Source organism: Mustela nigripes, chromosome 5, assembly GCF_022355385.1.
Source record: "Mustela nigripes isolate SB6536 chromosome 5, MUSNIG.SB6536, whole genome shotgun sequence".
NCBI lineage: Eukaryota > Metazoa > Chordata > Mammalia > Carnivora > Mustelidae > Mustela > Mustela nigripes.
In genome coordinates, this window is record NC_081561.1 from 80,275,538 (window position 1) to 80,300,745 (window position 25,208).

The 25,208-nt window shown below is 40.5% G+C and overlaps 1 protein-coding gene across 16 annotated transcripts in view; it reads right to left on the bottom strand.

Moving 5' to 3' along the window:
* Window positions 1-25,208, bottom strand: part of EPB41L2 (erythrocyte membrane protein band 4.1 like 2) — a 211,351-nt gene that overhangs the window by 109,244 nt on the left and 76,899 nt on the right. For all 16 annotated transcript variants that reach the window (XR_009404466.1, XM_059400722.1, XM_059400719.1 and 13 more), the window contains exon 2: window positions 50-531. Coding sequence is in view for 15 of the 16 variants with exons in the window: in XM_059400722.1 (XP_059256705.1) it covers window positions 50-517 (468 nt within the window). In the remaining variant the exon portion in view is untranslated. The remainder of the gene's footprint in view (window positions 1-49; window positions 532-25,208) is intronic.

Sequence of the window (25,208 nt, forward strand, 5' to 3'; positions counted from 1 at the left end):
AAACAAACCACCAAGCTTTCACTTCCAGACAATTCATTCTCAAACATACCTGTGCCTCAGCACGGCTCACAGAGGGCTTCTCTTCCTTGACATCAACTTTCACCTCCTGCTGCTTTCTCTGAGAGGTTTCTTCAACATCGCCCTTGGCCTGCCTTTCTCCTTCAGGAAGAGATTCCTCTTGGTCTAAAACCTCCTCCACGGCAGCTTGGGCGGGCTCTTTTTTATCTCCTCCGTCTTTAGCCGCTACTAAGGTATAGGACTTCTGTTTCTTAAGCCATGGGGGTATGAATCGAGAAATACCCCGGCTCTCAGATGGATCCCTCTCTTTCTTCTGGCGGCGTGAACTACTTTGGCTTTCAGCTGTAGGAGAAGACTGGGAACGTTTTTCCTCCTCCGGATCGGAGGACTGATTCTGCTGATTTTCTGCTACTTCTTTAGGTTTCTCCTTGGTGGCATCTGCTCCTAATGGCTCAGATTCCTTCTTCACCTCAGATGCGGAGCCTACTTCAGTGGTCATGGTTACAGCATATGCTGTAAACGAAACAAAACAAACAAACAAAAAATCACAAAATGTTATCGTACAAACTCACAGTTTTAGTTTAGAGGTAAGGAACAGTGGGGAGGAAGGGTAGGAAAGGAAATCGCAGAGATATGATGGGGAGAGATGATGTGTAGAGGAGGAAAGCTCATAAGCACAAAACAAAATGGAGATTGCTACTCTTAGAATTCTCCATCAGAATCAAGAACCAGAAGTTACATCACAATAGAACTAACTGACTCTGTACTGGTAGGGCTTAAAACCGTTAACAGCCTAGAGTGTTTACTTTTATTAAGTTTCATCTAGCCATAAATAATTTTCCCCACAAAACTCCCGTATTTTTAAAGGAAAGTTACTTTTCTTTCTACTTAGTATCCCTTATTCTATAATACGAAAATTTATTGGTAATGTTAGAAAGTATGGAAACAAATTTCACTGTAATTTCACACAGTGAAATCAAAATCTACAAAAATGTGAGCTATCCTGCTCACTTCAACAGCACATATACAAAAATGTGAGGTATAAAAAAAATCAGGTATTATAAAAATGAAGTCTAAATGTGGAGTGCTTAATAGTGAGAAAATTAGATCTGGGGGAAAGAAGGTATTTTTTTTTCTCCCAATTTAAATCCCATAATATACCAACATTATTTCAGTGCAGCAGTCTTCTGAGAATACTCAGACTACGATAAAAAATCTAACCCTCCATCCCACTCAACCTCAAACACGGTTTTCCTTGTAGATGAGATTTTAAGATAAGTATCTCAGGGCCCCTAATAGGAACCAAATGAAGACATTATAGCAGTGGGGAGAAGGGCATCTAATAATTGGTCCTATCACAACTAATGAAAAAAAAAAATTAAATCTGAAAGTAGGGCACCTGAGTGGCTCAGTTGGTTAAGCAGCCGACTCTCAGGTCATAATCTCACATCCTGGGATTGAGCCCCACAGTGGATTCTGTGCTCAGCAGGGAGTCTACTTGAGACTCTCTCTCTCTCTTTCCCTCTGTCCCCCGCCCCAGTCACACTCTAAAATAAATCTATAAAAAATAAATAAATCTGAAAGTAAATAGTTGTCTCAATTTCACATAAGCAAAGAGGTACTTTTTAAAGTATAGCTCCCCCACTGACATTTAAAAAAAAAAAATAGGAACAGCAGAGAGTACACTCTCTCCTCTCTCGACAATGATAAAAGGTCAGGCACCCTAGCCACAGCAAATTTTCCAGCCATCTTCAAAAGTGGTACAAACCTTGAATAGCTCAAAACATAAAAATACACTTGTTCTTCTTTAAAGCTTTATTGAGATATAATTCCCATACCATAAAATTCACCAACTTAGAAAGTGGGTTAATGGTTTTGAGACTAGTCACAAGATCAACAATGATCACCACTATCTAATTCTAGAACATTTTCATCATTCCCAAAAAAAACTTTGTAACCCAGTAATAGTCACTCTCCCCCTCGCCCAGCTCCTGGCAATTATTTTCAATCCATGTGGATCTGACTATTCTAGACATTTCAAATAGATGGCATTTTTACGGAGCATAACGCTTTCAGGGTTCATCCATGTTGTAGCATGTATCAGTATTAAACTCTTTAAAATATTCTTCACCATCTTTTGCAAATCACGTATCTGATAAAAGTCTAGTATCTAGGGCGCCTGGATGGTTCAGATGGTTAAGTGTCTGCCTTCGGCTCAGGACAAGATCCTGGAGTCCTGGGATCGAGCCCCACATCACGCTCCCTGCTCAAGTGGGGAGCCTGCTTCTCCCTCTGCCAATCTCTATCTCCATGAATAAATAAATAAAATATTTTTTTAAAAAGGCCAGTAACTAGAATATATCAAGAACTCCGATAACTCATTAAAGACAAAAAAAAAAAATTTATGGGCAAAGAAGTTTGAGTAGACACTTCTCCAATAAAAATATACAAATGGCCAATAAGCACTTGAAACAACACTCATCATCATCAGTCATTAGGAAGATACAAACCCAAACCACCATGAGATGCCACTTCATATACACTAAAGGATGGCTATCATCAAACAGACAGTAACAAGTATTGGTGAGGATGGGGAAAATGTAGAGCTCTCAACCTTGATGGCAGGAATGTGAGATGATGCAGCTCCTTTGGAAAAGTTTCTCAAATAGTTAGCATAGGACTTAGCAATTCCACTCCTAGGTATATACCCAAGAGAAATGAAAACATATGTTCCCAGGAAAACTTGTCAACAAATGTTCCTAACAGCCTTATTCATACTACTCAAAAAATAGAAACATCCCAAATTCTTACCAACTGATAGAGGGATCAACAAAATGGGTGTGTCCATACAATATTATTACATCAAAAAAAGGACTGACGTACAATATATGTTGCCACAAACAACACTTGAAAACATTATTCTAAGTGAAAAAATTCAAAAGGTCTGGGATGCATGCATGGATGGCTCAGTCGGTTAAGTGTCTGCCTTTGGCTCAGGTCATGATCCCAGGGTTCTGGGATTGAATCCTGCATCAGGCTCCTTGCTCAGCAGGGAGCCTGCTTCTCCCTCTGCCTGCCACTTCCCCTTCTTGTGCTCTCTCTCTCTCTGAAAAATAAATAAAACCTTTAAAAAATATATAAAAGTTCACATGCTGAATAAGCAAATCCATAAAGACAAAGTAGATTAGTGGTTGCAAAGGGCTGGAAGATGGAGAGAATAGTGAGCAGCCACGAACAGATACAAGGTTTCCTGGGGGATGATGAAAATGTTCTGGAATTACACAGTGGTAATGGTTGTACAACCCTGTGAATATACTGAAAACTACTGAACTGTAAATTTTAAAAGAGTGAGAATTCAATAACTAAAAATAATTTTAAAAATGTTATTCATAGGGTGCCTGGGTGTCTCAGTGGGTTAAGCATCTGACTCTTGATTTAGGCTCAGGTCATGATTTCAGGATCCTGAGATGGGACCCCATCAGGCTCTGCACTCAGCAGAGAGTCTGCCTGTCCTTCTCCCTGCTCTCCTTCCCCTACTCATGCCTGCACTCTCTCTCAAATAAAATCTTTTAAAAAAATGTTATTCACTTCTAATAGGTGAAGATGAAAACATTGTCAGCTTGCCTATATTTAATGGGCCCCTACAGTGTGCCAGGTACAGGGCCCATGAATAAAGCACTATCTTTGAGAAGGTGAAGGTAGGGGAGAAGGTGGTGTACAGGTGAGTCAAGAGCACATTGCTTTAAAAAAGGCACAAGACAGACACTTCACCCAGATTCAGAGAAGAGGGTCATTAGGTAAGCCTTTCTGCAAAAGTGGACATCTGCGTTGCTTTAAAATGATGAGCCTTCACTCGGGCAAGGGAGTCAGTTGGGAGGCATGTAGAAACATAAGAAAATTCCTCCTACAGGAAACCACAAGTACTGCACAATAATACACTACACGAGTGAAGTGGGAGCTTGCTCCAGGGATAGGGAAGAAGGGGAGAGGTGAACTGGCAATGACAAAGTAGAAGAGTAGAATCCAGGACATAAAAGGTTGTGTGTATCATGCTAAGAAAGTGCTTGAGGTTGATTTAAAAAGAGTAAAAAGTCACATAAGCATTTTACAGAGACAGGAGTAATGTAATCAGACCCACATTTTGGATAGCTCAGCCTGGCTGGAAAATACAGGATGAGAGAAGAGACTGAAAGAGAACAATAATCCACACATGAGAAGTTGAGGGTCTGCGTTTGGGCAGCAGCAGCGAGACAAAGGAGAAGAAATGCTTCCAATGGTAAAGAGGCTGATGGCACGACACAGTGTCCACAATGAATGTAGCAAGTGAAGAGAGGAAAAGGGTCGAGGGAAAGTCTCGGGTCATGGGAGACTGGGGTGATGGTGGAACCACCCACTGGTATGAGGAACAAGGAAAGAGGGTCTGACTGAGACAAATCTGATTTTGAATTCACTGCGATTAACCAGTCTCTCGAGTTGACCACGTGGCACACAGGTCTTGAACACAGACTGGATATGTGTGAGAGATGCAGATTTGGGAGATGTCATCATGTGGGGGACAGCTAAAAGCACCAGTGATACCGACGCCACCTAGAGAAGAAGTATATTTGAGTTTAGAGGGGCCTGAGCAGAACTTTATCCCCACCCAACATTTCAGGGTCAGGTAGAAGAAAAGGCATGAGGGAGAGGAGAAATACATAGTGAGACCAGGAGCTGAGAGGAACTAATGTCTTTGAGGGCAACGCTACCAAGGAGGAATATAGTTAGGTAACGAGAACATTTACAGTCCAATCTTACTTCTCATTTTTAGGCATTTATTTTTAATTCTATCTGTGTTTGAATATTTGCGTGTATCAGTTCACTATCTCTATAAAGTATAAAAGTATTAAGTGTAGGTCTGTTAGTAACATGCCTAACTTCTATTGTGTTGACCTCAGATCACCAAATGTAAACACTGTATTTTGTCAAACTGGGAAGTAAACCCCACAAATAAAGCCAGGTGGGCTACATGGGTGCTGGCCTGTTATATTGTGGAAAAAATCCATCAATATTCCTGAAGAAAATTCCTGAAGATCAAAAACTGGTGATATTGAGCAAAATTAAGCTATATGTTTTACATAGCTTTTGTGGAAAATACTAGTACAATATAAACTAAAATGTGAGTATTAAGGCATCACCTTCATTTAGGAAGACAAGAGGCATGATTTGTTAAGTCACTGACATTGTAATGTCATCATTACTGAGCTTTCTTCTCCAAAGATTTGAAATGAAAGCTCAGGTAAATAGAATGAAGTTACTATTCATAAGCCTAAGTTTTTTTTACCCTCAATTTATTTAAAATTAGTTAATTTTAATAAGAGAATCAGTTGTTCTCTTTGTTAGCTTGATTTTGTTGTTGTTTAAATTCCACATAAAGGAGAGATCTTAAGCAGTCTTTCTCTGACATTTCACTCACTATAATGTTCTTTGGGTCCGTCCATGTCACTGTAAATGGCAAGATTCCATTCTTGTTTATGAATAAATAGTTGTGTGTGTATCATGCATGTGTGTGTCACGATTTCTTTATCCATTCTCCCATCAATGGCATCTTAGGTTGTTTCCACATGTTGGCTATTGTAAATAATGCTACAGTGAACATGGGTTCATGTACCTTTTTGAGTTAGTGTGCTTTCATTTTCTTCTAATAACCCAGAAAAGGAATTGCTGAATTACATGGTAGTTAATTTTTCCTTTTTTTTAATTTTCTGAGGGATGTCCACACTGTTTTCTCTAGTGGGTGTATCACTATTAGGTATTTAAAATGCAAAACCATGCCTTCCAGTAAGACCTTTACATGAGTTCTTGAACTGGCCCCATATTGCACAGAAAGTCTTTTTCCTCCTTTAAAGTACCATTTTCCATGTACCACTTAAGTGGAGATTATTTACATTAGTCACAAAATGACCAAAACTGATTTTTAGTATATACTCTCTAATTACATTTTAAGTGTTGAATCAATGCCCTGATAGAAATTAAAATAAAAATGTCCCACCCTTGTCCAAGCTAATCAAGATTTGTGGATTTTTTCCACAATATATGGCTATGAGAAATAATCTGGAGACCAATCAAGTAAAGTTGATTTTTGATCAAAATATTTTAAATATATATTTAAGGAAATGAAATATAAAATTAAAGTTTTCACTATATATTAGAAGCTTTAATATTTATATTTTAATCATAAGAGCTATCACTTACTGGTCAGACATCATACACGTAATTTCTGCTCTTCAAAACATCCTACAGAAGAGGTATTATCCCCATGCTGTATGTAATAAAAAGTTAAGTGACTTGTCTAAGGCCACTGAATGGAGGACCACACAGCTGTGTGCATGTGTTTTCACCTGTATTTCATAATGTTGGAATGACTGAATCAACCAGGGCTCTTGGCATAGTCCTCAAAGAAAATCCATACCAGTTTGTGAAAATGACTACATAATATGAATCTATTGCCATTCATTTTAATTAGGGCTGGCCCTCCCCCAATAAGAAATTTATAGATGAGTTCCCATCACAAAGCAAATCATATTTGAATGTTATGACTTGGCCATTCACAACTCAGCTGATGGGCAGAAATTTAAGACAAGGTGTTAACACAGAGACAAAGAGCACAGATAAACCAGACCTTTATTCCTCACAAAGTTAGTCTTCCTCAGTCACTACTGTACTCACACTTACAAGTTGTTAAGAACCTCAGAGCAAATCAATAGCATCCATCTAAATGCAAGTTACAAGATAAAAAAGCAGGAGGGTGGGCGCCTGGGTGGCTCAGTGGGTTGAGCCGCTGCCTTCGGCTCAGGTCATGATCTCAGGGTCCTGGGATCGAGTCCCGCATCGGGCTCTCTCTGGCTGCCTCTCTGTCTACTTGTGATTTCTCTCTGTCAAATAAATAAATCTTTAAAAAAAAAAAAAAAAGCAGGAGGGAGGCAGGTGGGTAGTGGACTACATGGGTGATGGATATTAAGGAGGGCACTTGCTGTGACGAGCACTGGGTGTTGTATTTAAGTGATGAATCACTGAATTCCACTCCTGAAATCAATATCGCATTATATGGTAGCTGGACGACAAACAAAAATTAAAAGCAAAAACAAGATAAACAATAGAACTGGCTAATTGTATAAAATTATATTTTGTAAATACTCAAAAATAAGGGTGGATATAATTATCTATAAATAAGTACATTCTTAAAATAGTTTCTAAGAGATCAACAAAGCTCAAACCTAAACACTACCTTCTTTGTTGACATAACGGTTTCTTGAACAAATTACCACCATCGAGAAAACATGATTATAGCACAGCCATTCACCATAATTATCATGCTTGTGACTCTCAAGAGTTTCAAATGTGGAAAAGCCTTTAAACTCCAACACCCACTAAAATATGGAAACTCCAGCAGTAGAACCCAAGCCCTTCCAATAAAACGAAACCCCCACAAGACCTGGGATCTATCTTTTCTTCATGGCTATGTTCCCAGCGTCTAGACTGGCACGGAGAGGTACCAGTCAGAGTGCTATGAAATTGTCTCTTCTAATATCTCATTTTATCTTATCAACAAGGAAACTGAGGCTCAGAAAGACAAGAGATTTGCCCAAGATCACAAAGCTAGACTCAGGAAGCCAAACCCAGAACAGTGGTTTTCCAAACTCCAGCTATGCTCACTCCACTAATTACCTATTATAAATACAATTACAAATACCTAACACCCATCACTAGTATAGTTATATAGCATACTAAGTAAAGCCCTGTCTACTTATCAGCAACCAGAAGGAATATCACTATGAACAGCCAAGCCCATTAGACAAGCATGTGCTTCTGACACAATTACCATGTTGGCATACCCCATGTGGGTCCATACAAGTGTTCATTATTGTGACGGCTCCATGAGAAACAGCATGCATCACTTCACACGCAACCAAGCAGAAAACCATCAACAGAGGATCGGCACTCTTTTTTTTCTTATCTTTAAAAGGGGAGGTAAATTCCAAAGTGCCTTCTCTCACTAGCCTAAATAAACTACCACACAACATCATGCTAGTGAACACACTGGCCCACAACAAGCTGAGCAAAGCAGATACCCAACTCCAGACACTCCTACAAAGAACTTCAAGCATGGGCTCTACGCTAATTATTGGGTCCAGATGTTTCCTTAAAACCTTGAGAGAACCAGCGCTATTATTCTAAGAGCCCTCGCTGTGTCCAGGGAACAAGGCAGGTGCAGCAGCCAGCAGAGTGGCTCTCCTCGGAGATCAGAGCAAGAGGAGCTCTCGGAATTCTACCAACAAAGTTCAATCCGTTAGCTAGGGAATTCCAGATTTACCAAAGGGAAAAGTATGCATGTCTAAATTCCAAAATGGTGGTAAGGGAATCAAGAGAGGCTTACCTGTGAAGGTAAGGAGAAAGAAATCAAGCTATGTCACAAATATCAAACTTCTAGAACATGGGCGACGTGTGCGCGGTTTCAATGTGGTCACTTTCTAAGTCTGACGAAACTGGTTTTCATCTAGCATGACTGGCCAGAGGATAAACTTTCTGATCCCCGCAATCACTGGCTTAAGTGCATGTCCCCCAACAGCCTACAGCCCAGGAGAAAGTCTTTTTTAATACCCAACCTCATTCCCTGAAAGCATCGAATGGGAGAAAAAACAAAATGGGAACCCCAATAGAGAAATGATTCAGCAGCCACCTAACTACTTAGGAAAGAATAAAAGCCGTGCTTCTCCAATACATACAACAAGAAAGACGAAAGGAGGAGGGAACAAGAGGAGGAGGTCAAAGGGAAGAAAAAGGAAAAAAATATCTGGAGAGGAAAAGGAATAATAAAAACAGGCCAACTGCACGTAATTAGAGCAGACTGCATGTAATTCCTCTCTCCCTCATGGGTTTATTTTTCTTGAGTGTCAGAAGGTCTATAGAATACAGCATTCCATATTCAAATATGTACAGCTACATTCCAAAGGGACGATCTGTCGTTCAAATGATCTCCGTGGTGAGGATAAGCGTATTATTTTTTAAACAATCCAATGTTGTCCACCCTAGTTACCTTAATAACACACTCTATGGCTTGTTTGCTTTTTCTTAAAAGGGATAAAGAATCTATAAAAGAGAGAGAACTATTACTGTAAAGATATAAGCTCCCATCTGTTTTAAATTAAACTCACATACGCAAAAGATATGAACTGTAGCCCTCTGCTAGCTCAAGCCTCGGCAAGATCAGATTACATTCACAGCACGTATTTCCTCCACCCTCTCTTGTTCTAACAAAACTTAAGTTTTGCTGGGCTTCACTCTCTCCTCCACATGCAGGCCTCCAGGCCAGGCCACAAGGCAATGATCTACTGGTCTAAGGCCTGACTGGCTGTCTCCTGCCCCCTGCCAAGACTACCTGCAGAAACAGTCTTCTGGGAAGCTTCCTCCCTCTAAAAAAGAGCCACAAGGTAGAGAAGGCACTTCTTCTGTCTCTGAGCACCACACACCTGACTCCTAGGAATGCTGTTGGCATCTTGAGGATCCAAGAAGGGAGAACATCTGAGGACAAAGTGACACACAGAAGAGCTGTCATGCCACACATGGTCAGGTTCAACGTGTAAGCTTCCAGTTCTGGGAGAGAACACAGTCCCTACTACGAGAACAATGGGGCGCAGCTGAGCAAATAAGCTCTGGGGCACCTGGGTGGCTCAGTGGGATAAGCATCCGACTCTTGATTTCAGCTCAGGTCTTGATCTCAGGGTAATGAGTTCGAGCCCTGTATTGGGTTCCATACTGGGTGTGAAGCTCACTTAAAAAAAAAAAAAAATTTAAAAACAAGGTGATAAAAAATCAGCCCTAGGAAACTGGAAACGCATCCAGAACTATCCCAGGTAATTATTACTCCCCACTGGGTTTTATGGCCCTCATACTTAAGAGCCATGATTGTTGAAATGTTCCGTTTTTTCCTGATGCTCAAATTCTTAAAACCTAGTATCTGAGTCAATATCTGAGTAAGATAAATGATTAAATCTTTATTCTAACTGTAAATAAGAATGAAACAAATCTTAGAGTTCCTCAAAGATTCTCTTTCTTCATATATTAGGGGGACCTCCCCCCTGTGAAAATCAAGACCTAATTTTCAATAATATTCAATTCCAGTAACACCTAAGATAAGTGGTAAAAATCTTTTTTAAAAAGCCAAGACCTTGCTGCTCTCATTAAGAATTATATCAAGATGGGCCCTGGATGATGTACAGAATTACTGAATTACTATATTGTACACCTGAAACTAATAAAATACTGCATATTAACTACACTACTGTTCTAATTTTTTAAGACACGACATCAAGAAAGATCTGTGCCAGGCAAAGTCTTCTCCACAAGCAACTAGGGTTAGCCCCAAAATAGATACCCTTTCCCGGAGTGGGGCTCAATAACCAGACGCTGTAAAGAAGTCATCAGGATCCCAACACCGATATCATTCTCGTCATCAAAATTCACATAAACCTTGTCACATTGGGCCCTCCAACAGCACACACTAATCAAAGTGATGGAGACATCCAGAACCCTGCTGGCTCTTCATTAAGCAATGAAGCATTGTGTGGTCAAAATTATTGATGAACTGCATTGAATTCCTTCTCCCAGACGGGGCCCCAACTTTTAAAAAAAAAAAAAAAAAAAACAGCCAGAGCTGGAGCTGCATTCTTTCTGTGCAAAGCTCTCTAATCTTTGGATAAAATAACATAGTGGTTTGAAGATCAAGTCTGGGAACTAAAAGAACAGGATCAGAATTCCAGCTGTGTCTCCCACCAGCCATGCAACTGTAGATGTTAGTCTTGCTGAATTTCATTTTCCTCATAAGCAAAACAGGGATAGAATACATACTTACTGCGGTGTTCTCAGGGTTAAATTAGATGCTCTACATAAAGTGCCTGGCATGTAGTAAATTCATAATAAATGGTGAGTCACTGTCATCCAATAGGGGTTCTGGGAAAAAAGGCACTATGTCCCTTTGTTCACTAAAAACGAAAGTAATAGTAACAGTAAGAACCAAAATAACAGTGACAATATCAGCTATTTATTGAGCATTGTTCTAGAGACTCTGCATGTGGCAATTCCTCTAATCTTCGTGACTCTTTGAAGCAGGAACTAAGATTATTCCCACGTAACAGATGCAGGAACAAAGACAAGATAAAGGATTTTCACAAAGCTACATAACCGATACATGGGAGAGCCAGGATTCAGAGCCAGGCTGTCCAGCTCCAGAAACCTTACTCAGTACAACCACCAATCCCAAATGACTTCAATATGCTAGAACCCAGGATAACCCTGACAATTCATTATCTGTTGAAAAAGCCAAAATCAAACTATTACTACCCATTTGGTGTTTACAGTCCTAGGCAATATGTTCTAACCAAGCCCCTAGACAAATTTCATCTATTTTCAGGATGTGGGTTGTATATTTTAGGCCTTTCTCTTGAAAAGAATGTTTCTTGAGTCCTTTCACACATAGGTACCAGATACCAGCAACGTAGATGAAAAGGATCCTCTCAGTCTAGTGGGCGACAGAAGTAGCAAGATGAGCATTAATATACATTCAAAACACTCATTACTGGTTCAGAAATTTTGGTCATTTCGATTCAGAAATTACTACTAGTTTGAAAAGTTGACACTTTTCTTCAAAGTAACCACTGTCATATCTTCAGGAAGTCACACAATGGCCCTACATGGGAACTCTCAGTTAAACTCTTGAAATGCAAAAAGGCATCATGCTTCTTAAAAAGCACCTAATTCTCATTCTCAGTTGTGTTTTCTGGAGATGTATTTGCTCTCTAGCAAAATTTAAGTAACCTGAATAAAGAAGCCAAAAAAAAAAAAAAAATAGTCCTGGTTATAAATGTCTTCAACATAAAAAACCACTTTGTTTTGGATTTTTGAACTGGCTAAGGCTGACCAATCCCCAACTGGGGTTGGGGAGAAATGGCTGGAGAAGAAGTACAGAGTTAAGAGGAATACAAAGGACACAAATATGAAAAGATGCTCCTCACACTCATGGTAAAAGACATGAAAACTAAAAATTCAGAATGAAAAACTGCAAAAGCTTCATCATGTAATCGCTGAACAGACTATGGAAACAGACACATTCTTATTTAAGTGCCAGAAGAGAAAATAGGTACTAACCAATGAAATTTACCAACAGCTATCATTGGAGCTATTGGATATGCGGGAACATATCCAATAGATACATCTGCATATACGTAATGTAAAACAATTATGTACGGATGATTCATTACAACACTGCTGTAGCAAAAGATCAATGCCCATCAACAGGTGACATTATACAAAATACTGTGCAGGTATCCATCCCAGTTACAGAAATATCTTTGAGTTACACTGTGAAGTATAAAGAGCAAAATTCAGGAGCACCTGGGTGGCTCAGTGGGTTAAAGCCTCTGCCTTCAGCTCAGGTCAGGACCCCAGGGTCCTAGGATCGAGCCCCACATCAGGCTCTCTGCTCTCAGCGGGGAGCCTCCTTCCCCCTCTCTCTCTGCCTGCCTTTCTGCATACTTGGGACTCTATCTGTCAAATAAATAAATAAAATCTTTAAAAAAAAAAAAGCAAAATTCAGATCGTACACGATATACAGCAGCTTACAGGTTGAAAGCCAGCTGTGTGGCATTTACAAATATGTGAATACACATACACATACTTGCATTTGTGTGCACAAAACAAACAAACAAAAAAACAGGGAAGGATTGAGAATAATTATGGGGAATGGTGAGAGGATACTAGGTAGATGAGGTACAGAGGTACAAATATGGGAGACAAATTTTTCATTGAGAAGTGTGCACAAACTGAAGTACTTAACAGCGTTAGTAAGAGAACAGTATTTTGCATTAAAATATCCAAAGCATGAAGTGAACCCAGTTTGGTTGGTCTGCTTCCTTGGAGACAATCCAAAGGCCACAACTGCCATAAGCGACAGAGCCAACTTGCCCTATCACCTAGTTCTGTCCTCACAGATGAGGTATATGGATGCAAAAGCCTTCCAGCCTATTACAGCTCAAAAATACCATTAAGATAGTCTAAAATAAAATTGATTTTCTGGCATTTGAGGTTTAAGATTGTTTCTATATCTTCTAAAGAAACGGATTGCCCATAGCCTCCAATTCAGTCTATATCACAAACGTGCCCCTTGTCCTGTGTAGGCGGTTGTCCTAAGCAGGGAAAGCTCAAAATCTAAGCTTTTAGAGTAGACCAGCGTCTTTTAAGTAAATCAATTCTTTCGTTAAAACACACACACACACACACACACACACACACACACACACAGCTCCTAAGAAAACCTTGCTCAGTTTTTATCCTTCTCCCCTTCGGTGTACAGTTAAAACAAAAAGGTGTCTTGTGCTAACAGTAACCCTGGTGCATTTGCAGGTAGGCCAAAAGAATTATTCCTATCCTCTCCTGGAGGAGTAAAAACAGGGAATCTGGGAACAGAGTTCTCTAAAAGTCGAAACATTTTTTAAAGGGGAATAAAAGAGAATGGGAAGATTCTTATTAATCTTCTAAGCTGGTCATACATAAACATCCCGGATCTCTGTCAGCAGCTCCTTCCACATTTATAGGGAAAAGCATAAACAAAATTGGTCTCACAAGCACAAGGTCATGTTTCCTCTCTATACCCCTTCCCTGCCCACTTATGCTCCTAAGCTCACAGGGAGAGGGTAAAACTTTGGTACAGATGAGTACTACGTGTTCCTAGTGCAGCATTATGCATCTGGTGGCTTCTTGATTAATGTGTTTTCTGATGTTCTTAGTATTGGAGCAACATTTGTACCACCATCACATGACATTCTACAGAAAAGAAAAATACACGAATGTGCGGTTTCTTCCAGTGCCATCCATAACCAGGCTCAAAACAGTGCAAAGCCAACACCCACAGTCTGTCCTCATCATGGCAGACACCAGGCAGTAGGCTTTTTCTGAGCTCATACCACAACTACCTTCTGAATAGGATCCTTACCCAGCCCCATCAGAAAACTCCCTTGGTATCAACTGGTAATCTACAACCAGCCTAATATTATTTCTGTGTGAATCAAACTCCAAATTCTTTAGCTAAAAAAAATAAGTTCTTTAGTTTGGCAGGCTTTTCCCAAAGAAGCTAACGACAAATCCACCAAGGTTAACTGCACAGGATAAATGCAGAGGCTGCAGACGCTGCATTTTAATAGGTCATAAGACAAAGTCTTGTCAAAATCAATCAACTCGCCACCCTATGACAAGGCCACCGAGCTGGAGCCTACACTGATCTCACACTTTCAAATCCTCTTCTCCATAAGCTTTGAAACACTGCAGTCAACAGGCATAAATATCTAACCGTAGTCAAAAAATATCATTCACTTTTAAAATTTGGATCATTAGTACTTCTGCTATTTCATATATTTACACCCACACCAAAGAGTTATGCCAACACACAGCATCTAGCCGTAAAACGGGAGACTAAACTGCATGACTTTTCTAGCTTCGGTAAGCAGATCCAAATGTTGACCCTAGTCGGGTGGGTCAGCAGAAGGAGCTATATAGTCTCTTAGCATATGGACCCTCCGAGCCCAGGCGGAAAAAGCTGTTATTACAATGGAATTAGAGCCAGGTCACTTGGAATGCCTAAACCCTTTTTTTCCCCCAAGTATTGCTACTCTGAGCGTTAATTTAGCTCAAAGACGACTTCACTTATTAGTAAGAGCCTCAAACAACTACTACTTAGGGGGGCTGGCTAGGACAAGGTTTCACTTTGGCTAAATATATTTCTCTCTTTGGCAGTAATCATTTCAGAATTCAACATTTGTGAACCTGACTCCATACAGGATCCTGCTAGAGAACAGGCCAGGCATTCAACCTTGGGAGTCACAGAAAAATACAAGCTAACCTCAATGTCAGAGTTTAAAATTCCCCTTTCCAACTCTGTGATCCAGTTGGGATGGTGAACTGAGGGTCGTCAAGGTATCCTAGCACGTGTCCAGGCAAGTGACACGGGGACAGGGCGGGGGATCTGACGGGCAGGTTGTACAGATCACCAGGATCACCTGCACAATCATTTAGTCCCATACCCACGCTGCCAATAATTTTAAGAGACCATTCGTTGTTGGGCCCCCAAAAAGAAAACTTCTACTTCCCAAGTACATACATGCCTCCCTCCCCCAAATATACCAGCTCATGACGTCAGTGGAAGGACAGCACTCGTTCCCCAGAGTCGGCAGTAAAGGAAGGCACGGCAATCAGCTGGCAATCATGGTGGGACTGCTTGTTTTGTTAGAAAGGAACACAGAAACAAGGTTCTTTCTGAAAGAAGGTTGTGAGACTGGTAAATTCTAGCAGGAAAAAGCAGGAAGATAGTTTTTTCTAAGTCTGCATGTCAGAACCTGGGCAACTGTGGGGAGTTGTCCCGTTTCTCCAATGTGACCCCAGATTGAATAGTCACTTAAAAAGAGGTTAATACCTATCCTTTATTCAATCTATATTTACTTAGGGTGTGATAGCATCGAAACAGCACACATTCCTCCACCACTGTTAATGGCCACTAGTCAGCAGATGCTTTAAAAGAAAAAAAAAAAAAAAAAAAGATGAATTCAACTCTGTGCCAGCCACAACTTCTTTTCACCAAATGAGTTAGCATGAAAATGAAGCATTTTATAAACTAAAATCTGTCACCCTTTGATAGGTTTTAAAAGTAACTGTACACTATTAACCTTACATAGCCCCCACCATGCTTCAGGAGTCATTAACTTCCATACAGTATACTGTATGGAATACAGTATACACTGGACAAATCAACTGAACAACGGGACAAGTACGTCCAATAAACCAGCGAGCTTCATTATTCTCAGATGTCCCACCTGAACAAGCACTTATGTTAATGATAACCTGACAAAATTCAACATCTGTCCAGAAAAATGCAAACAAGTAGGCCAAAACTAAACTCTGGCCACAAAAAATACCCTTTTCATAGGTCTTGGACCAAACATAATGGAACGTATTCCCTCGCCAAACACTATACTTACCCAGCTTCCATGTACTCTGTACATTAGTAGTTTCCAAATTTTCAGCCTCCTGGATATTGACAGACTCAAAAGCAAACTTTCTTCAAAAGCAAAAACAAGCAAGGATATACCACAAAACCCACTGCTACAACATTGAGATTTCCTCAAAATCTCCCTTTGAAAATACATACGCAGCTTTTTAAAAAGTACATTGTGCCCGTTGTCTGCTGTTCCCTGTCATTAGGAGACTGTGGAAAGCTGATCGAAAGCCAGCTTCCAAAAGCTTAATGAGCAAGCCTGGCCCCACCCAGGCTGGACCCCGCTAGCGGAAGGCATGCTCAGTAGAAAAGCCCAGCGTGGTTCCAAGTTACTTCATTCCTCAGCTAGAAAATCCACACGGGTCAAAGAAAAAGTCATCTCCCCACTGCCTGTTCTACCCACTAAATGAAAACTTCACAAAAAGAATGGTTTTAATAATGACTGATTTTATGCTTATAGTTGTTATAATTATACTATTGCTGAAAAACTCCATTTTTGTATCATTTTGGCTTTGCCTTGGGTTCACACCCCTCAACTTTTCCTTCCACCCCTCAACTTCGTTTTTATTTCTGTCATTTTAATCTACCCTACAAATAGACACCAAAAGCATATGTCTATAACATATAATCTAAGCTTCCAAGGTAAACTGCATCATTTTCAGATATAGAAAAACTGGATAGACACATAGATATTTCATTTTTAGGTCTTGAAAACCGGACTATTTTGATTCATTTATAAAAGAATTTGCTTATTCACCTGTATTTAAAAATAAAGGCTCCTTTTAATTTAGATTTGTAGGTACAATCATACAGTGACAAAGCTGATAATGCCTTTTGTTATTGTCAATCCTAAATGAGAAACGATGGATACAAAAGGTAATCCTATATCCATAAGTCATATGAATATAGACAAATAATGGAAAGCAAAATACATTTAAAGGCACTAAAGGAAAATGCACTAATTTTAAGATTCAGGTCAGAGAGATCTGAGAAATGACTAAATTTTCCTTAACTGTCCAATACCAACCCTCCGCCCCTTACATTTCTACCTAAATTCGGGTGTAAATGTGTGTTCCAATGTAGGTGTCTACACTAGTAAAGAGGAACCAAGATAGACTCTGGATCCTAGTACACATTTTTACCACCTCATCCCACTACCATATTGCTCTCCAACAAGCAGTTCTTAGGCCAAGGAGTATTACATGCTCACTTCACCTATAGAGTCTTGAAAAAAAGCCTTAAATTACAACAACAACAACAAAAAAAAAAACCACAAAAGATATTTAAATAAACAAGATGCCATCTGTAGCCACAGGGAGAGAAAGGTAAGCTGTGCTTTATGGTAACCTAGTGAAAATATGCTCCAGTAGCCTCTCTGAAGAGATTGATCTCTATCAAAATAAATACAAAACTTGAAAAAAAAAAAGGTAAAAAGGCTAAATATATAATGGAAGTAAACTTTAGTAACCAAAAGGGAGATGTGGTGAGTTTTGGGAATTTTTTTTGTGGGGTTTTTCTGGTAGAACTTTCAAGTAGAGGCAATCTTCATCAGTTCAAAGCATCATCTTTTATTTAGATTATGTTATTCCTTTAATATTAAATGTGTTTATTAAGTAGTGTTATGCAATGGCAGATTTTCTTCAATATACTTGAAAAAATATTGGCTCCAAACCTTTTTCTGAAACGTATTACTCTGTGGAGTCCCTAAGTCTCCAAACTCCTGCCACGTAGTGCTGCACCCCGTGAAGCTGATGATGGTAGATCTCCACAGTCCATCGCAGACATCTCCTATCACCCCTGGACTCCCTATATTCTTAACTCTCCTACGGCTCTAGATAAATTGCGTCCCCCCGAAATTCATACACTGAAGCACTAACTCTCAATGTGATGATATTTGGTGATGGGATGTTTTGGATATAACCCGATTTAGATGAGGTCACAAGGGTGGGGCCACCATGATGGAATCAGTGCCCTTGTAAGAAACACAGCAGAGAGCTAGCTCATTCTCTCCTGTTCTCTCTTGCTTCACTATGTAGCAGCCAGCTACAAGCCATCAGAAGAGAGCCCTCACCAGACACACGCCTTGCCAACACCTTGATCTTGGACTTCCAGCCTCCTGAAATGTGAGATAAGTGTAAGTCACTCAGTCGTACTGTCTCAGAGCAGCCCGAGCTGATTAAGGCACCTACTTTCTGAATATGGAGAGCAATGCTACTGCTCAAGCGTCTCTGTTGTCTTCAATATGAAAGGTCCTGCTCTTAAGACATCTGAATTTCACTGTTTACACAAAGATTAAGAAAAGACAGGAAAGTGAGTTTTATGGCACCATAATTTGGAAAGAGAACAAACCAGTCCTATGGTAGATAAAAAGAGAACACAGAAAATACAAGTGAGTTTCCCAATTCATACACCCAGTAAGGTGGTAGACTTAGCATTTACACCAATTCCATCTGTCTTCAAAGCCAAGGCTACTTGGCGGTATCATGGTGAGCTCAGCAGCTTTCCCAAGCCAATGTACTTTTCCAGCAATGCTGCATTACTGCTATTTTAACACCTTTGTTCTCCAAATGGGTAAACTGAACCCAAAGAAGCGAAATGACTTCTCAAAGGTTACTAAGTGGGTTACTGGCGGAGAAGTACACAAACCAAGACCAGGGTCATTTAAAACATTCATTCCCAGTAAGATTTTAAATATGTTAAAGTACACAAAACATATAAGGTGAACATTCACAAATGTCTTCCCATAAAACACTGTTAATAGAGATTTGTATCTATTACATCTGTCTTGGGAACACCCTAAATCATGTTCTGACATGGTCCCTTTTTTCCATTAGAAGAGGTAATTAGGGGCACCTGGCTGGCTTGGCGAGGGGAACATATAGCTCTTGGGAGTAGAGATTACTTAAACAAAACTTTAAAAAGGCATGGTGGGTGGGGAATTAGATTATCCTCAGAATACTTTTTGTTCTTTTAGAATGCTATTTTTTTTTAAGTATTCAGGAAAGTTGGTCAGGGTTAGAGTATGAGACATTTTTCCTATATTTGTATATGTGGGTTTGTATGTATATAGAATTTTATGCTAAATCCAGTATCATAATTTCCTGACCTTTAAAACTTATCTTCTTATCTTCTACTTTATGAAAACAAACAAACAACAACAACAAAAAAAAATGTAACTGACTAGGATGTAGAGGACCTGATAACCTAACCGGTGACTCATAACTCCCAAACCATAAGAGACAGAAACTCTGTGCAGAAAATAAAGCTACCAGTGTTGCAGAAAGACAATGACGAGCATTCCTTTGGCTCCTCCCACCTTTATCCCTTTAGCTTCTTCCTGAAAAGCAATTATCATCTGTCACATCAGGGGGGAAAAAGCAAATATTTTTCTGGCATAACTCTAAAATAACCTAAAAAAAATTCCCTAAAACTCACTATTTTTTATTCTACTGATTTTACAGAGAATCCATTCTTCCTACCTACCAATCCGCATGCAAGACCATACTTCCTGAACAAACATGGAGAAATGTTTTATCACTCTTTTAACCTGGATGAGCTTCCACTGGTCTGTAAAATGTTGTAACAGCCCACATTTCATCACTGTTATCTGATATTTGCTGTCAGCAAAAAGAAAAAAAAAAAAGAAAAGAAAAGAAAAAAAAAGCCCACTCACTAGTTCCATGGCTTCTTTGCATAAGTTCTCCTTTGACCACATACCACCACAGTTTAGCTTCTCTCAGGTTCTAAATCCAGAAAAACTTCCACATTTTGCCAAGTCTCATCCCTACCACATTTTTTAAAATGTAATATGTGGAAGTGCTATAGATTTATGAAACTTTGGAGGGGGAAAATAAGCTATATGGCCCTAGATTTTTTTTTTTTTTTTAAACAAAGGGCTTGTAGATAAAGAATAGGAACAGGTATGGGGGAAGACAAAGCATAAAGAGGTGATGGTTAAGAATCCATATCCAAAAGTTAATGTTCTGACACCATCTAAAAGGTGTTAAGATAAAAGGATTTATTAAGAGCTTTAACTCAAAAGTCAAAAACATCACTGTTAGAATTATACTTTCAGGAAACTACAGTAACCTAGCATTTACTTTAAAATGTATTATTTTCATTCAGTTATGCCAAAGGATCATTTGCTGAGTTCCTCCTTTGCACCAGACACTAAAGCCTTAGGGCTCAAAGGTTCTTCCCCATTCCAGCCCTCTGAGAATCCACCAGTCTGGAAAGAAAGGCAAATACATAAATAATTACAGCACGTGGGATAAGGGCTACAGCAGAGGGACAGGAAGGGCACAGCAAAGTGGACAACTCCCTTGAGGAGGCCAAAGAAGGCCTTACAAACTTACGGTGTTTAGGCTCCTTTGTATTGTTTTAAATGAACAAATACCACTGCTAATAATGTGGCAATGACACCCACTTTGCCTTAAATGTTAAAAACAATAAAAACATTCACATAAAAAGCAGAAACAAAGACCTTGCTAGCATCTGGGAAACACCGTACAAATGGCCAAACAAAATGGGGTTTTCATAAAATAAAGAATTTAGAACCAAAAGGGGTCTCAGCATCCATGTACTTCTAGCTCCTGCTTTTCATAGGTGGGGAAGCTAAAGCCCAGAATTTAGACAACTCGTCCGTGCTATGCAGTAAGCCTGCAGCAGAGCCCAGACTGGGGGTCACATTCTGACTAATAAAAAATCCCACGGTCTTTCCCTGGAGGACGTTACCCTGGCTGGATGAGAAGGAAAGAGCAGAGACACTAGTATGGAGAAAGCAGGGCACAGAGACCCTTTATAGCTCTCCAATGGCCAGAAGGCATTAAGAGCCCAGAGACAAGGCATCTGGTGGACCTCCATGATCCTCAGCTCTGCCCCCACTCTCTGCACCAAAGAAAAACCCTATACTCCCATTCCTTGCTCCTACCAGAGCAAGCCTGGGACACGGTACAGTGTATGGGATATGCAGCACACAGCTACAGATCATACCCTGGGCACATATGACACCAGAGTGAGTCTCTCTTCACATCACCCGCTTCAGTCCTCCCTCTGCCTGACACAGGCCTTAAGCGCTTATCTGGGCATCATTTGGTGAGCTCCGTCATTTGAAAATATAGCTCCATTTTATAGCTTAGCCTTTACAACTTAACTCTCTGGGGCTGAATGATCAAAGAAAACCCCCAAACACAGGTGCTAATGTGCCTTGTGCCCACAGTCCACAGGTCCTGCCCAACCCAAACAATAAAGCTGAACCAGCATCAAGCCAGCGTACTCACCATTACCTTTGCCTAGGAGATCTGGATCTCAGTTCTGTACTCTTGGGTTTTGCTAAGATCCTTTCATTCGCTAAGGACTGCTCTCTGTTTATGGATAGCTATTGGGGTTACAGACCTGGGTAAAACTTGGCTCCAGCAGTGCAAGAGAAGGGTATTTAAATAAAGATCTACAGGGCAGAGAAGAAGAGCTCAAATACAGGCAAAACGATTCAATAGTAACAGACTTGATGAGGCAAGAACGCTCCCCACAGTGACATCTGAGCTGACCTTGAAGGATAAGGAGGAGCTTAGTGGGCTGACTGGAAGGGGCAGAAGCACAGCCCTCCCCGTGGGAACAGTAAGTGAAGGGCACAGAATCAGGAAAGATAAAAGCACTGAGGAGAATGAACGGTAAGTACCCCATCTGCCTGGAACACAGGGCGAGAGTGTAGGAGACAGACAAGGGAGGCAGCAGCCGAGTCATGAGTGATCGGTATGCTAAGTTCAGTGCTTTAATTCTATCCTGCAGGTGATGGAAAATATTAATTTTGCATTTCTGGAGAATTATTTTGGCAGTCATGTGAGAACAAGTGATACAATGAAAGGAAACTGGTTAAGACAATGCTCCAGTGATCCAGGAAACAACATCTAAACTAAAGGCAACAAAGATGCAAATGAAGAGACAGGAGTTGATAAATCCTTGGGAGGTAAAATGGACAGGAGCTGATAATGAATCACACTGTGGGAGTAACACAGAACAAACTTCCCAGGTTCCTGGCAGTCAAGGTCAGACAGTGTGGTGCCACTAACCTAGACTGGGATTTCCAGAACATGCAGGAAACAGGGATGACAGAAAGCCCAAGCTGCATTTGGACTGAAGGGACAGTGTACAGCTAGGTGAGGGCTGGAGATGTGTGTCTGAACCACACAGTCTGGTTTCCATGCTCAGATGTGGAACTAGTTGGTCCATCAGTGTTATCTGAAGCCACAGAAGTAGATGAAACCCCAGGCAAAACAGAAGAGAAACGCTCAGGATGAAGCCCCAGGCAGACAGAAAGGAAGCTGTAAGAGGGGTCCAGAAGGATAGCCTAAGAGAAAGACAGCAAACCATGAACATACTGCCAGGAGGGAAGAGTCAGGCTGGGAGGAGTGGACAAGGGGGCCAAGGGCTCATTGCTTCAGGCACCAAGAAGGTTTTTAAACCGTTGTGAAAAGATGGCTGGTAACCTCGAAGAGTGAGTTCAGTGGACAGGAGGAGAAACAGCCAACTGGCCAAGGAATACTGGACAGGGAAGGGTAAGTAAGAGCCAAGTGTCGAGTCCCCCCCAGCTTAGCAGTGGAGAGAAGGCCAGAGGATAGGGAAGGAAGAGCTACGGGATGTACAAGGCTGTGGGAAGATGTTAATGCACAGGAGACATTCTAGGGGCTCTGTTCGCTGCAGGCTTTCGGTGGGAGAGACCACGTAGGGAAAGGTTCGAGACAGGAAGGAGAAAAGAGGAAAATGGACGGCAGGTAGCTCAGAAGGCAGAAGAAAAAGGATCAAAACCACGAAAGAAGCGGTGCCGGGCAGGCTCAGGCATAGCCCGTGACTCTCAACTCTGGGTCAGGAGTTGGGAGCCCCAGGCTAGGGGGAGAGGTTACTTTAAAAAGTACACACAACAGGACGCCAGGGTGGCTCAGTCAGTTAAGCATCTGCCTTTGGCTCAGGTCATGATCCCAGAGTCCTGGGATGGAGCCCCACACAGGGCTTCCTGCTTGGCAGGAAGCCTGCTTCTCCCTCTCCTCTGCCTACAGCTCTGCCTATTTATGCTCGCTCGCTCTCTCTCTCTCTCTCTCTCTTTGTCAAATAAAGAAATAAAATCTTAAAAAAAAAAAAAAAAGAAGAAGAAAAGAAAAGTGCATATGGGCCGGCACACCTCCCCCCAACAGAAGAGATTCATCTTGGACAGCAGGAGGGACACCCCCACTCCAGAAACCACAGGGAAGGTAACTGGAAATACATATGGGCCAAGAGAGGAAGTGGCCTGAGGAAGTTAGAGAGATGGGGATACATCTAAAGTCCTATTCTCGAGCAGCTCTTTCTGCCCATGGGTTCTGTCACCGTGCTTTAATAAACCACTATTTTGCACCAAAAATAAAAAAAATTAAAAAATAAAGCCCTGTTCTCCATCCCAGATAGCTTTGATACCTTCTTTGGAGGTTTTATTTTCGTTATTTTTGTTTATTTGTTTATTTTTAAAGTGGGCTCCATGTCCAATGTGGAGCCTTATGTGGGGCTTGAAACTCACAACCCTGTGATCAAGACTGGAGCTGAGATCAAGAGTCAGATGCTTAACCATCTGAACCATTTCCAGGCGCCCAAATACCTTTGGAGAATTTAAAGGAAGAAAGGAAAAACTGAGAAGGGAAAATCATGGAGAAAATATGGTCAATCCCCTACAATACACTCATTGAGAGCTCTCTTAGCAGTCACATCAACACAGGATTTGAAACTGGTTAAACTGAACTATTTTCAATATGAAGTTATTGGTGTTTTAAAAACTTCGGGATTCCCTGAATAATCCTCTAATATATTAACTTGATTTGTAAATCAAAATCCAGTAAAGTACCCAAAGGAAACATAATCAAACAAGTGCCATCTTCTTCTCAGTTTAGCTGCAGAAAAGAAGTTAAATAGCTCACTGAAATCACAAGGTTTGGAGAGGGCTGTTTTAATTGGAGCGTGTGCCAAGGATTTGGCTAAATGTATCTTATAAGACACAAAAACTATAACTGTAATTCCTATTCTCACACTGTGAAGCCTGTGTCTCAATAAAATGCCAGTTTAAAAGACAAGACAATAAAGACCACCGTCACCACCAGAACCCTGTAAGAATATGTGAAAGGTTATAAAACAAAACTCCTTTTATAGAGTTGAATCCTTTCCAGGGTGGGCCTTTAAGACATTCTGACAGTGCACACAAATACTATCTCTGGAACAAAACCAAAAAGGCACAGCTGCAAGACATCTTCCACTGAAGTAGTAACGGACTCAATAGCAGCCCTTCCTTTAGGCAAGAGAGTCTATAAAAGCCCAACGCAGAGCTATTTTCCCTTACCAACTGCTTCGTGGAACTACTTTCTCCTGATCCAAACCATAGCTTTATTAAAAACCTAAAATGGACAGCACAGACAGTATAACTTCACAATAGATTTGTGAAAGAAAATATAAATAAAACTTGAAAATAGTAACTACTCTCTGGTTTTCATTAAGAAAAATCCCCAAGTGAACCGAAACTATCCTAAGAATACATGGAGATACATATTTTTTTAATTACAGTCCTTCACCATCACAAACAGGAAATTTGGATGGATTAGCAGGATTTTCCCCCCAACCCTCTAAGAAGTTAGTAGCCAAAAAAATTAAGATGATTAGCAACAGTATTCTCAATGCTGATGTCTTGTGAACTTATGATATGGATATTTATGACAGCTAAGAATGAAAAAGTCAAGGACATTTTGAAATCAATTAGGAAGAGCCTACAATAATTCAGGTAAGCAAATCCATGATTTATTTGCCATGCTTTCCCTGCTGTAGTTTTGACTGTTTCTATAGCAACACCCAACAAATTCTCTTATACAAATACTTCTGCAGCCAAGATACAAACCAATAACCACTTCTCTAATTCATTTCTATTATGGTTTCCAACAACAACAACAACAAAATCAGCCTTCTGGGGCGCCTGGGGGTGGCTCAGTCCGTTAAGGGTCCAACCCTTGATCTCAGTTCAGATCTTGATCTCAGGATCTTGAGTTCAAGCCCCATGTAGGGCTCCACATTGGGTATGGAGCTCACTTAAAAAAAAAAAAAAAAAAAA